This window comes from Trichomonas vaginalis, chromosome IV (genome assembly GCF_026262505.1).
Source record: "Trichomonas vaginalis G3 chromosome IV, whole genome shotgun sequence".
Classification (NCBI taxonomy): Eukaryota; Parabasalia; order Trichomonadida; family Trichomonadidae; genus Trichomonas; species Trichomonas vaginalis.
The window spans coordinates 8584175-8598961 of NC_067206.1; the positions used below are offsets into that span (position 1 = coordinate 8584175).

The following is a 14787-nucleotide window of genomic DNA, read 5'->3' on the forward strand; positions in this document are numbered from 1 at the left end:
TAAGAGAGAAAAAACCTTACTCAAAGAGATAGATCTTCTAACAAGAGCCCCCCTGCAGCCTCCCTTTCGTAAATGATGGTGAGCCTTGAGTGGGCTCCTAGAGAACGATAGAGATGGCTTCGCCGAACCCTATCTATTGAGATCAGGCATGGGAGCCAAAATAGAAAAGGCTCTAAACTGAGAGAGTTCTCAGGGGCCGCTGAGCGGCTTCCGTTTGCGTAGAGTGGAGTGGAGGAGCGCGGTCGGGGCGCGGGCGCCCGCGCCGCGCTGACAGCACCCGCAAGAATCTTGCGCGCCGTAAGCTTTGAGTCAGCAGAGGCCAACCTCAAAATCGGCCTTCTACTCGACTGGATTCTCAAGGTCGCGCCCTGAAGGCCTCCCCCCTCGTAATGATTGGTAAAGCCTTGGGCGCCCCTCGAGACGCACCGAACCCTGGCTTCGCCTCCGAATCTGTACTCAGCAGGAGCGCAAAATGCAAAAGCGGCCTCTGCGTGATCCGGCGATCCAGTGAGCCCTGAGGCCTCCCCTTCTCCGTAATGCAAGTCTCGGGGAGCCTATGACCTTGAGACGATTTAGAATATGCTTTCGCCGAAATCTTTGTCAGGCAGAGGGAGAGGCCAAATGAAAAGGCCTCTACTGATGGATTCTCAGGAGCCCTGAGGCCCTTTCGTAATGATTGGGAGCCTTGGGCTCCTGAGACGAAGAATGGCTTCGCCGAATCTTTGATCAGCAGAGGCCAAATGAAAAGGCCTCTGCTGATGGATTCTCAGGAGCCCTGAGGCTCCCTTTCGTAATGATTGGGAGCCTTGGGGCTCCTGAGACGAAGAATGGCTTCGCCGAATCTTTGATCAGCAGAGGCCAAATGAAAAGGCCTCTGCTGATGGATTCTCAGGAGCCCTGAGGCTCCCTTTCGTAATGATTGGGAGCCTTGGGGCTCCTGCAGCAGAGTATCGCTCCGCTCCATTAATTTTTTTTAAAAAAAAGTGCCGTGTGGCAAATTTGTCCTGTTCCCTCTCCTAACACATAACTCCACAACTACCCAAGTACTATATTGCCACTCCTTCCCGCATTGCATTTGAGAAACATTAAAAGTGGCGACAAGTGCACTTGCCATGGCATATTGTTGCGCGTATATACTACTTCTAATGAAAGAAGCAGTATATACGCGCAATTCGAGTGAGATTGCAGCAGAAAGTCGAGAAGAGAGCCCTTTCTTAAGGTTAGGACTCCCTTCTCGACTTTATTATACAATGAAATATAAATCATAGTATATTTTTGTCACTTTTCACATCGTATTACCCCGATAGAAACAAAACAAAACGACTTTCTTGATATATCAATAAATGGCACGGATAATTTATTGGATGCATTGGAAAAATATTTTAATACATATCCTATTGAGCAAAATCGATTTCAAAAAGATGAAATATTAGAATGGCCCAAGTATTTAATCATACAATTAAACTTTCGTAAGACGAAATGGTGGAAGTGAAGTGATGTTGAAACCTTGATATTTCCTCGAAATTTCTACAAAACATATATTAGACATAAAGCATATATCTTATTTTATTAAGAATGTTGAATAATAATATTATTAAATATTAAGCTTTAAAAAAGCTAATTAAATTCAAAAATGAATATATATTATTATTGGATAAATATTAATCAGAACAAATGATTTTTTTATTAATGCTATGTAATAAACAGAAATTCATCAAAAGTGACAGCTCTCAATTTTTGACATTTGTAAATTCTAAATTGAATGAGAAAAATGAAATAACACTAAGCATAATACAATATTCTAGATTTAATTATAATTAGGAAAAAGTTAGTTTTGAGAGTACTTTTCATAGGCATATAGAATGAAATCTTCTGAAAAATAATATCACATAAACTCATATTATTTTCTAATATATAACTATTTTATATAAAAATCAAATTCAATGATCTTAAAAGCGAAGGATAAACCTCAAAATTTACGAATATAATGAGTGGGAATATAATGCTTATCTATCATAAAACCATATGAAATATCAATTTTTGCTTTACGCCTAATTTTTGACGACAATTAGCAAAAAATGTTAAATGTTAACACTCAGTCCATTTGAATATGAAAAATAAAATTGACTTTGATTAAATGTTTTTATTTATCATGCAATTCTTCTTGCGACCAAAGATTTGAATAAAAGTTCAAAAAATAAGATAGCTTAAAAAATAATATACGGTAGTGTTTACTAATAGATGAATAGTATATAAATTCTATTAAAATGGATTTGATCCAAAAAAATATATAAAATTTGATCATAAATAAAATCGTTTTAAATTACTTCTTCATTTAAATTATAACAATTATTTTTGATTTTTATTTATCATCCACATTCAAATTTGAATCTTATCACAAAAGAAGGACCACTTTTATGACTACTGCCAAATCTATAAACAGAGAATGGCTATTTGAAGCTAAAAGAAGAATAGAAGAAGGTGAATATTACAAAAGTGTGGGAAAGGAAGTTGAATTGGAAAATGGTAAAATTAAATTGAATGTTGCCGAAAATACAATAAGAAGAGCATTTCAACTTCAAGAAATCGAATTACCAAAAGTTAGTCGCGGCAGAAAACCAAATCCACCAACATTTGAACAAAAACAATTAATTAATTCTTGTGTTTCACAATATAAAGGAGGAATTTCAAAAACTTATTTATTGATTAAAAGGTTTCAAAATATTGTTCAAAATCCCGATTGTGAGAAAGAAAAAGAAGAAATTGCAAAAGAATTTGAAAATATAGAAGATTTGACAAAAGATCAAATTTTTGACAATTTACAAAAAATAAAGCCTCATCAAGTGGAAAAATTTATGATGGAATCAGGTTTATCTTCAAAAAGAGATTACAAACCAGCAGATCCACCTACCAAATATCGTGCCATATCAAAGAATTTGATATGGCACTGCGATATTCATTACCTTCACGGTAATGTTTCTTTTCCATTCTTTGCCATATTGAATGATATGACACGTAAAGTTCTCAAAACTAAATTATTGAAAAACAAGTCTTCCAACTCAACAGCGAATATTTTAAGAAAACTTTTAGAGGAGTTTATCCCTTACTGCATCTGGACCGATAACGGCGGTGAAAACCGCGGTGAATTCGGCCAGGTTATGCAGGAAAACGGAATAGTTTGGAAGCACACCTTGCCGTATATGCCAAGACAGAACGGCAAGGTGGAGCGCCTGTGGCCAAGCTTAGAAAAGTTTTTGCCAGACGAGTTGGATGATATTCAACAAATCAAGGACTCAGTTCAGCAGTTCATTGAAAAATACAACAATACACCACATTTATCTCTCGATATTAATCCAAAAACGAATAGTAATTACACTCCTAACGAATTATTCGAAGTTTCAAAATTTTGGTACGAGCCAGAAATGCAAAAATGGGAGTTATATATCAAAGAGGAATGGGTTTTAGCAAAATTTGAATAATTACATCATTTTAAATGACTTCTAAACAATTTTATTTATGATCAAATTTTATATATCTTTTTGGATCAAATCCATTTTAATAGAATTTATATACTATTCATCTATTAGTAAACACTACCGTATATTATTTTTAAGCTATCTTATTTTTTGAAATTTTATTCAAATCTTTGGTCGCAAGAAGAATTGCATGATAAATAAAAACATTTAATCAAAGTCAATTTTATTTTTCATATTCAAATGGACTGAGTGTTAACATTTAACATTTTTTGCTAATTGTCGTCAAAAATTAGGCGTAAAGCAAAAATTGATATTTCATATGGTTTTATGATAGATAAGCATTATATTCCCACTCATTATATTCGTAAATTTTGAGGTTTATCCTTCGCTTTTAAGATCATTGAATTTGATTTTTATATAAAATAGTTATATATTAGAAAATAATATGAGTTTATGTGATATTATTTTTCAGAAGATTTTGTGTTCTTCTTCAAAATTTTATTTTTTATTAAAAAGAATCTTTACGAAATATACATTTACTTTAATTAATATTTAAAAACGTGCTCTATCAAAAGTTCCAAAAATTCAATATTATAGCTTTTCTGAGGTGTCACTTTTGATGAATTTCTGTTTTCAACACTAGACAAAAACAATTATATTAGATGCACATGATTAACATCTCTTGGTCTGATGATGTTTTTCAATTAAAAGATTATTATATACAGTTGAATTTACAAAATTCTTAATTCATAATTGCATGGCACAAGAGAGGTATGATCTGCTTATATGTTAATGATAGATATACCATATTATTTCCATTACTATAAATAACTTAAAGAAATATATCTTCTAAGTGTATTTTTTGTTCAATTTTGTTTGAAAAAAAAATTAAAACGCATTTCTTATCTTGTTTAGCTTTGATAAGTTGGATTAAATAATATTACTAAATACAAATCATGATAACAATTATATATCCATGCTAAATGCCTGAAGATCTGGTGAAAATATTGAGATATGCCTCACTTCCATCATTTCGTCTTACCACATAAAAATATGTGATTTTTAAAACAAGTTAGCTGATATGCTTTTAACAAAACCGAATCAAAAGTATTCAAAAAAATCTGAAATTGTAAAATATCTTAATCAAAAATAAAGGGTTGATCTTCATTTTCGGGATTTCAAAAAAATTTGGAATTTCACCTCCCAAACACACAGATTGTCCAGTTCATTGGCATAGAGAATATCCGATTTCCAGTGTTTTACTCTGAATCTTATTAGTTAAATACCGAATTTCGAACATAAATTCATCAAAATCGAATAAAGAGACTACCAAAAACGACACAAATATAATCAAGTCACAATCATTTAACAGGAACTCCTTAAATGAAGATTTTTACAATTTTAATCTCTATATTTTAGAAAAAAATATGCTCAGTCACAAACACAATTACTATGTTATGGAACAAGGCATTGACACTCGAATCTCTGGCCAATTCGAGGAACATCCAAAATTTCAATAATCTTATCCCACAGAATCCATAGCCCAAAAACTTTAATTTGCATAGTACATTTGAAGACGAATAATATTAGTCCAATTTTTTTTAACTTTGAAATTTTCAAAGATACAAAATTTATTACATTTAGAATTAATGCATTAATATATGCATTTGTTCCGTACCGAAAATGAACTTTACAAAAAGTGACATGAAAAGTCTTAATTACATTAAAGCCAAATGTAAACTTCATTGAGAAAAAGCAGTTTTGTCTCGTATTCAACGTAAAATCTTCAAAAGAAGACTAAACAAAAAGTGCTACACTGATAACAAAGATGAATTTCACATGGAACGCGATGATTCAATAACTGCAGAGTTGCGACATACAATTGCGGAAAATGTATGGACAACCACATGTAATGGTGGAGAACCATCGTATCTTTCAGAGGTCGAATTACTTGATTTTTATGGTGAAATCAATCAAAGAGCAAAAGGTCTTGCATGTGAAAAGGTAATCGAAGCTTATCAGATTGCCTACGAATTACTGGAGTATAGATACAGCAGAGCTTTATATCTAGCTGGCCTTGTTCATCCAGACGAATTTCCAACAAGAGGAAAAAGAATTGTTTACTTCGCTAGAAGTATATCTCCCCTCAAGATCATGGTTAAACAGAGTTTGCTCTGATCTCAACATTGAGATCAAAAGCTCAAAAGAAAATGAGGAAAAACGAGCAAAGTACTGTAACACAGCAACAGTTGCTAACTTCTTACATTAATTTCAGTATACGGCAGGAATTGATCCATGGAATAAGTGGAGTATTTATGAAACATCTCTGCTTCATCAAAGCGTTACAAAGTTATCTGCACTGAAAGCAACCCTCCTTTAACCAAAGAAGAGCATGAATTTGTGCTTGTTACTAGTATCTTCCCATATAATTCTGAAGGATACCGGATGAAACCATTTATTATTGTTCCAGGAATATAAAATTGTTCACAGGAACTCCGCTCCGTGAGAGCATTCCTTACAGGACAATCTTATGGATGGATGACAAAGAAGATATGGGATATCTTTAATTTAACTTTTATTATCGAAATCCAGAGATATCGCTCAAGTCTTGATGCTATCACAGCAGCTCAGCATAATATCGTATTCGGTGATAATCATATCAGCCGAGTAAGTTATTTTACTTGCAAACTTTTGAGTCTCTTCAGAATTGAACTCTTGACATTTCCAGCTTACTGCACAGTAGTTCTCCAGTTATTTGATGTAGGATGTGCAGCATCTTTGAGATCAAAGAATAACAGGTTAAAATATGTTCCGCTTTACACATATGAGCAAGATAATTTATCAAATACCCCAAAACCAAGGTTAAAAATTGTAAGAATTTTAATTGATGCTTGTGATTAAGTCAATGCATCAGTATGGTATTCATCCGTGGAACCCAGATAAAGCCTTATCCAACGAATTAACAAACAAAACATCAAACGCAATACCAAATCCCACATATATATTTAATTCTTCTTGCAAAAAATTAACATCTGACGCCGAATTACTTAAAATTGCGCAATTTGAAGCAATCAAATTCAAACATTAAATCAAGCACTGATAGTTATTGTAACAAATATTTCGAATTATTTAGATTATTATCCTCCAAATACAAAAATTCTCAGCAAAGGGATGAAATTGAGTCAATTTAATGGAGCAAAACGAAGTGAGGTGAAATTCACCACTTTGACACCTCGTATTTTTCAGATATATCGATTAATATTGAGTTTTATTGGGATGGAAAACATACTGAAAAACCTGCAATATCAACACCTTTTTATATAATATTGAATAAATAAAAATTTGTTTTTATTTTCCAAAAAGATATATGATACATTTTTATTATACAGGTTAAAAACTGTCTAGCTTTTGCTTTTAGTGCTCGACCAGAGGCATACATTGAAAATACAATCCTCTCCATGGTTTTTGTGTAGGATCTGATCTTCTCAAAACGATGATATTGACTATTATTATATGAATTGAATGTATTTATGAATATTTCGAAATTTTAATATAAATAATTTATTAAAAATAAAAATTGAACGTAAGTACAAAAAATATAATTTGAAAGCAAATTAAAAATTAACGATACGATAATTTGGAACTTTTACCTTTTGCCAATAAATATAAAAATAAAATTTTGGGAATTGGAACTTAAGAGTAGAGAGACCTTTGTTGATATGTATGAGGCTATGTATTTATGTGTAGATCTGAGTAAGCTTGGTTATCATATAGCGGTTTCTGATGAAATTGAGAACCTCGGAGACCCAAGACCTTTGTTGATATGTATGAGGCTATGTATTTGTGCGTAGTCATTAAACCCATTCTTGCAAATTAGAATATTATTTTATTTGTTATATTGAGCTTTCTTCCTGATAATTTGCATATCTTCAAAATCATTAAAGTAAGTAAAATCAGTTGTTTTTTCGGTGATTAATCTTAATTCTTCGCATTATATTTCTTTTTTTTGAAAAATCTTACTGTTTGGGGAAATTCTCTTTGCGAAATCTGTTGGCCTGAGGATTATCTGGTTGAATAAAAATATGTTCAATTCCCCTTTCGCATAATAATTAATGAAATTGTGTTTTATTTTCGAGAGTGTGCAAAACGTTCCCACTTCTTGAGAGGTACGTTTTGCAAATTTTTTTCTTTCATACATAGAAGATTTTTGGAAGATGATTGATCTCTACATGATATTATATCATATTTCTACATTGAGTCCTTAACAATATTAAATTGCAGGGTTTTCAAATCAAAAACTAACTTTCGCTCTTTCAGGTCAAATCAGCAAGGCTCTTCTATATAGGTGTTGGATATATTATCAAACTGAAATGAAACTTTCCAGAGATGTCCATAAAATTATTTTGCAAAACATCCCTCTCAAAAAGTGGGAACGTTTTTGCAATTTTTCTTTATTTTTTGTACCATTATCGGTCCATAGAGCGAAATGGGGACCAGGTATTGTGCTTAATGCACGTTTGAGTACATTTGTTGTATACTCTGCAGTTTTCTGAGAAAAAGATTATGAGTGATCTCGTTTTTTCTTAAAGTCATTTTTTTCTTATCAAAAAAAATTAAAATTACGTAAAACTATGACAAAATTACGTAATTCACAATTTTAATGCTGAAAAATAGGAATATAAGCTTATAATACTACAGGTAGATTGAGCATCGATGCGCGCTAATGCCAACATGATTAATTTGAGTCGGTTTTATATATTATTGGAAATTAATCACAAATTGTCCATGAATATAAGTTATATTCTTCGATATTATGAGTTAATGAAGGCTACAATATTTGTAATCATGATTGGCTAGTTAAAATCTATTAGAATAAAAGAAATTGTAATTTAATAATATTGAATTGACATTTTAAATAATTTGAGGTCTAATCCATTATGAGTATGGTTATTACAGGTCACTTATTATTATTCTTTGATATACAAAGAGTTAAAACGATTTGGTAATGAGATATTGTAGAAAATAAAAATAACTGTAATCTATTGAAACTGATAAAAAAAATTAAATCCATTTATTTTTTATTCATATGTTATTATTGATGAGAATTAGATTCATTTAAAATTGAATACATATTTTTGAGAGAGTCAAAAATTTCAGGATCGATTTCATCTTCGCATTCATCCAAATATATTCTAAGCTCGGAATTTTCAAATGCATTCAAAATATTGGCAAAGTTTTCTTTACAAGAAGAGTTAAATAAAATTTCTTGTAAACAATTAATAATAAATTTTGGGTTAAATTCAACAAAATCCGAAAGAATTTCAAACACCTTTTCAAATTTGTCATTAAATATCGAAAGGGATATTGAATCTTTTATGATAATAGCGATGAGGATATTTATCAAAATTTCCTTATTTTTGAAGAGTGCGGGATAAATTTGTCAAGTGTCACTTTTCAATAACCTTAAATTACGCTGTTCTAATTTTTTAAAAAATAACCTTAAATTATATTTGAAGAAATTATGTCTATGATATATGTTTTATTCTAGAATCTTGGAGTTTTCATGCACTACACAAGAGCTCCAAGGTTCCAAGAGTGAATGCTCAATAGCAATTATAGAGATGTACCTTTTCAAAATGACTTTTACTGATTAAATTTAATCAATAGAAGACATTTTGAAAAGGTACCTCTACAATTAGATATACAAGAGATTCAAAGCTTCATTTCAGATAGATTTGAAACTTTGAAACTCTTGGTAGATTTTGAGTGAATGCTGACAATCATCTTTGAGAAGGTTTTCTTAAAGAAAACCTTCTCAAAGAGGTTTCTCAGGAGCCCTGAGGCTCCCTTTCGTAATGATTGGGAGCCTTGGGGCTCCTGAGACGAAGAATGGCTTCGCCGAATCTTTGATCAGCAGAGGCCAAATGAAAAGGCCTCTACTGATGGATTCTCAGGAGCCCTGAGGCTCCCTTTCGTAATGATTGGGAGCCTTGGGGCTCCTGAGACGAAGAATGGCTTCGCCGAATCTTTGATCAGCAGAGGCCAAATGAAAAGGCCTCTGCTGATGGATTCTCAGGAGCCCTGAGGCTCCCTTTCGTAATGATTGGGAGCCTTGGGGCTCCTGAGACGAAGAATGGCTTCGCCGAATCTTTGATCAGCAGAGGCCAAATGAAAAGGCCTCTGCTGATGGATTCTCAGGAGCCCTGAGGCTCCCTTTCGTAATGATTGGGAGCCTTGGGGCTCCTGCAGCAGAGTATCGCTCCGCTCCATTAATTTTTTTTAAAAAAAAGTGCCGTGTGGCAAATTTGTCCTGTTCCCTCTCCTAACACATAACTCCACAACTACCCAAGTACTATATTGCCACTCCTTCCCGCATTGCATTTGAGAAACATTAAAAGTGGCGACAAGTGCACTTGCCATGGCATATTGTTGCGCGTATATACTACTTCTAATGAAAGAAGCAGTATATACGCGCAATTCGAGTGAGATTGCAGCAGAAAGTCGAGAAGAGAGCCCTTTCTTAAGGTTAGGACTCCCTTCTCGACTTTATTATACAATGAAATATAAATCATAGTATATTTTTGTCACTTTTCACATCGTATTACCCCGATAGAAACAAAACAAAACGACTTTCTTGATATATCAATAAATGGCACGGATAATTTATTGGATGCATTGGAAAAATATTTTAATACATATCCTATTGAGCAAAATCGATTTCAAAAAGATGAAATATTAGAATGGCCCAAGTATTTAATCATACAATTAAACTTTCGTAAGACGAAATGGTGGAAGTGAAGTGATGTTGAAACCTTGATATTTCCTCGAAATTTCTACAAAACATATATTAGACATAAAGCATATATCTTATTTTATTAAGAATGTTGAATAATAATATTATTAAATATTAAGCTTTAAAAAAGCTAATTAAATTCAAAAATGAATATATATTATTATTGGATAAATATTAATCAGAACAAATGATTTTTTTATTAATGCTATGTAATAAACAGAAATTCATCAAAAGTGACAGCTCTCAATTTTTGACATTTGTAAATTCTAAATTGAATGAGAAAAATGAAATAACACTAAGCATAATACAATATTCTAGATTTAATTATAATTAGGAAAAAGTTAGTTTTGAGAGTACTTTTCATAGGCATATAGAATGAAATCTTCTGAAAAATAATATCACATAAACTCATATTATTTTCTAATATATAACTATTTTATATAAAAATCAAATTCAATGATCTTAAAAGCGAAGGATAAACCTCAAAATTTACGAATATAATGAGTGGGAATATAATGCTTATCTATCATAAAACCATATGAAATATCAATTTTTGCTTTACGCCTAATTTTTGACGACAATTAGCAAAAAATGTTAAATGTTAACACTCAGTCCATTTGAATATGAAAAATAAAATTGACTTTGATTAAATGTTTTTATTTATCATGCAATTCTTCTTGCGACCAAAGATTTGAATAAAAGTTCAAAAAATAAGATAGCTTAAAAAATAATATACGGTAGTGTTTACTAATAGATGAATAGTATATAAATTCTATTAAAATGGATTTGATCCAAAAAAATATATAAAATTTGATCATAAATAAAATCGTTTTAAATTACTTCTTCATTTAAATTATAACAATTATTTTTGATTTTTATTTATCATCCACATTCAAATTTGAATCTTATCACAAAAGAAGGACCACTTTTATGACTACTGCCAAATCTATAAACAGAGAATGGCTATTTGAAGCTAAAAGAAGAATAGAAGAAGGTGAATATTACAAAAGTGTGGGAAAGGAAGTTGAATTGGAAAATGGTAAAATTAAATTGAATGTTGCCGAAAATACAATAAGAAGAGCATTTCAACTTCAAGAAATCGAATTACCAAAAGTTAGTCGCGGCAGAAAACCAAATCCACCAACATTTGAACAAAAACAATTAATTAATTCTTGTGTTTCACAATATAAAGGAGGAATTTCAAAAACTTATTTATTGATTAAAAGGTTTCAAAATATTGTTCAAAATCCCGATTGTGAGAAAGAAAAAGAAGAAATTGCAAAAGAATTTGAAAATATAGAAGATTTGACAAAAGATCAAATTTTTGACAATTTACAAAAAATAAAGCCTCATCAAGTGGAAAAATTTATGATGGAATCAGGTTTATCTTCAAAAAGAGATTACAAACCAGCAGATCCACCTACCAAATATCGTGCCATATCAAAGAATTTGATATGGCACTGCGATATTCATTACCTTCACGGTAATGTTTCTTTTCCATTCTTTGCCATATTGAATGATATGACACGTAAAGTTCTCAAAACTAAATTATTGAAAAACAAGTCTTCCAACTCAACAGCGAATATTTTAAGAAAACTTTTAGAGGAGTTTATCCCTTACTGCATCTGGACCGATAACGGCGGTGAAAACCGCGGTGAATTCGGCCAGGTTATGCAGGAAAACGGAATAGTTTGGAAGCACACCTTGCCGTATATGCCAAGACAGAACGGCAAGGTGGAGCGCCTGTGGCCAAGCTTAGAAAAGTTTTTGCCAGACGAGTTGGATGATATTCAACAAATCAAGGACTCAGTTCAGCAGTTCATTGAAAAATACAACAATACACCACATTTATCTCTCGATATTAATCCAAAAACGAATAGTAATTACACTCCTAACGAATTATTCGAAGTTTCAAAATTTTGGTACGAGCCAGAAATGCAAAAATGGGAGTTATATATCAAAGAGGAATGGGTTTTAGCAAAATTTGAATAATTACATCATTTTAAATGACTTCTAAACAATTTTATTTATGATCAAATTTTATATATCTTTTTGGATCAAATCCATTTTAATAGAATTTATATACTATTCATCTATTAGTAAACACTACCGTATATTATTTTTAAGCTATCTTATTTTTTGAAATTTTATTCAAATCTTTGGTCGCAAGAAGAATTGCATGATAAATAAAAACATTTAATCAAAGTCAATTTTATTTTTCATATTCAAATGGACTGAGTGTTAACATTTAACATTTTTTGCTAATTGTCGTCAAAAATTAGGCGTAAAGCAAAAATTGATATTTCATATGGTTTTATGATAGATAAGCATTATATTCCCACTCATTATATTCGTAAATTTTGAGGTTTATCCTTCGCTTTTAAGATCATTGAATTTGATTTTTATATAAAATAGTTATATATTAGAAAATAATATGAGTTTATGTGATATTATTTTTCAGAAGATTTTGTGTTCTTCTTCAAAATTTTATTTTTTATTAAAAAGAATCTTTACGAAATATACATTTACTTTAATTAATATTTAAAAACGTGCTCTATCAAAAGTTCCAAAAATTCAATATTATAGCTTTTCTGAGGTGTCACTTTTGATGAATTTCTGTTTTCAACACTAGACAAAAACAATTATATTAGATGCACATGATTAACATCTCTTGGTCTGATGATGTTTTTCAATTAAAAGATTATTATATACAGTTGAATTTACAAAATTCTTAATTCATAATTGCATGGCACAAGAGAGGTATGATCTGCTTATATGTTAATGATAGATATACCATATTATTTCCATTACTATAAATAACTTAAAGAAATATATCTTCTAAGTGTATTTTTTGTTCAATTTTGTTTGAAAAAAAAATTAAAACGCATTTCTTATCTTGTTTAGCTTTGATAAGTTGGATTAAATAATATTACTAAATACAAATCATGATAACAATTATATATCCATGCTAAATGCCTGAAGATCTGGTGAAAATATTGAGATATGCCTCACTTCCATCATTTCGTCTTACCACATAAAAATATGTGATTTTTAAAACAAGTTAGCTGATATGCTTTTAACAAAACCGAATCAAAAGTATTCAAAAAAATCTGAAATTGTAAAATATCTTAATCAAAAATAAAGGGTTGATCTTCATTTTCGGGATTTCAAAAAAATTTGGAATTTCACCTCCCAAACACACAGATTGTCCAGTTCATTGGCATAGAGAATATCCGATTTCCAGTGTTTTACTCTGAATCTTATTAGTTAAATACCGAATTTCGAACATAAATTCATCAAAATCGAATAAAGAGACTACCAAAAACGACACAAATATAATCAAGTCACAATCATTTAACAGGAACTCCTTAAATGAAGATTTTTACAATTTTAATCTCTATATTTTAGAAAAAAATATGCTCAGTCACAAACACAATTACTATGTTATGGAACAAGGCATTGACACTCGAATCTCTGGCCAATTCGAGGAACATCCAAAATTTCAATAATCTTATCCCACAGAATCCATAGCCCAAAAACTTTAATTTGCATAGTACATTTGAAGACGAATAATATTAGTCCAATTTTTTTTAACTTTGAAATTTTCAAAGATACAAAATTTATTACATTTAGAATTAATGCATTAATATATGCATTTGTTCCGTACCGAAAATGAACTTTACAAAAAGTGACATGAAAAGTCTTAATTACATTAAAGCCAAATGTAAACTTCATTGAGAAAAAGCAGTTTTGTCTCGTATTCAACGTAAAATCTTCAAAAGAAGACTAAACAAAAAGTGCTACACTGATAACAAAGATGAATTTCACATGGAACGCGATGATTCAATAACTGCAGAGTTGCGACATACAATTGCGGAAAATGTATGGACAACCACATGTAATGGTGGAGAACCATCGTATCTTTCAGAGGTCGAATTACTTGATTTTTATGGTGAAATCAATCAAAGAGCAAAAGGTCTTGCATGTGAAAAGGTAATCGAAGCTTATCAGATTGCCTACGAATTACTGGAGTATAGATACAGCAGAGCTTTATATCTAGCTGGCCTTGTTCATCCAGACGAATTTCCAACAAGAGGAAAAAGAATTGTTTACTTCGCTAGAAGTATATCTCCCCTCAAGATCATGGTTAAACAGAGTTTGCTCTGATCTCAACATTGAGATCAAAAGCTCAAAAGAAAATGAGGAAAAACGAGCAAAGTACTGTAACACAGCAACAGTTGCTAACTTCTTACATTAATTTCAGTATACGGCAGGAATTGATCCATGGAATAAGTGGAGTATTTATGAAACATCTCTGCTTCATCAAAGCGTTACAAAGTTATCTGCACTGAAAGCAACCCTCCTTTAACCAAAGAAGAGCATGAATTTGTGCTTGTTACTAGTATCTTCCCATATAATTCTGAAGGATACCGGATGAAACCATTTATTATTGTTCCAGGAATATAAAATTGTTCACAGGAACTCCGCTCCGTGAGAGCATTCCTTACAGGACAATCT

General features: G+C 31.4%; 2 protein-coding genes across 2 annotated transcripts, besides 16 other annotated features; both read left to right on the plus strand.

Annotated features, from left to right (window-relative positions):
- Positions 1-204: part of a mobile genetic element that runs on past the window's edge.
- An 89-nt stretch (positions 205-293) lies between these two features.
- Positions 294-409: a mobile genetic element.
- Positions 410-509: 100 nt separating this feature from the next.
- Positions 510-1012: a mobile genetic element.
- Positions 979-1012: a terminal%2Cinverted (terminal inverted repeat of MuDR-4N1_TV transposon ID:TVAGG3_0053110).
- A 685-nt stretch (positions 1013-1697) lies between these two features.
- Positions 1698-1734: a mobile genetic element.
- Positions 1698-1734: a terminal%2Cinverted (terminal inverted repeat of Banshee-A3 transposon ID:TVAGG3_0053120).
- A 683-nt stretch (positions 1735-2417) lies between these two features.
- Positions 2418-3476: a mobile genetic element.
- A 601-nt stretch (positions 3477-4077) lies between these two features.
- Positions 4078-4115: a mobile genetic element.
- Positions 4078-4115: a terminal%2Cinverted (terminal inverted repeat of Banshee-A3 transposon ID:TVAGG3_0053140).
- A 1200-nt stretch (positions 4116-5315) lies between these two features.
- TVAGG3_0053150 (uncharacterized protein) lies at positions 5316-5654 on the plus strand (the record flags this gene model as incomplete). The annotated part of the gene is made up of 1 exon (XM_051221095.1): positions 5316-5654. The coding sequence occupies one exon, from the start codon at positions 5316-5318 to the stop codon at positions 5652-5654; it is 339 nt and encodes a 112-aa protein (XP_051106081.1).
- A 3244-nt stretch (positions 5655-8898) lies between these two features.
- Positions 8899-9794: a mobile genetic element.
- Positions 9761-9794: a terminal%2Cinverted (terminal inverted repeat of MuDR-4N1_TV transposon ID:TVAGG3_0053160).
- Positions 9795-10479: 685 nt separating this feature from the next.
- Positions 10480-10516: a mobile genetic element.
- Positions 10480-10516: a terminal%2Cinverted (terminal inverted repeat of Banshee-A3 transposon ID:TVAGG3_0053170).
- A 683-nt stretch (positions 10517-11199) lies between these two features.
- Positions 11200-12258: a mobile genetic element.
- Positions 12259-12859: 601 nt separating this feature from the next.
- Positions 12860-12897: a mobile genetic element.
- Positions 12860-12897: a terminal%2Cinverted (terminal inverted repeat of Banshee-A3 transposon ID:TVAGG3_0053190).
- A 1200-nt stretch (positions 12898-14097) lies between these two features.
- Positions 14098-14436, plus strand: TVAGG3_0053200 (uncharacterized protein; the record flags this gene model as incomplete). Its single annotated transcript, XM_051221096.1, has 1 exon — positions 14098-14436. One exon carries the CDS (start codon positions 14098-14100, stop codon positions 14434-14436), a length of 339 nt encoding a protein of 112 aa, XP_051106082.1.
- Between the last annotated feature and the right edge of the window lie 351 nt (positions 14437-14787).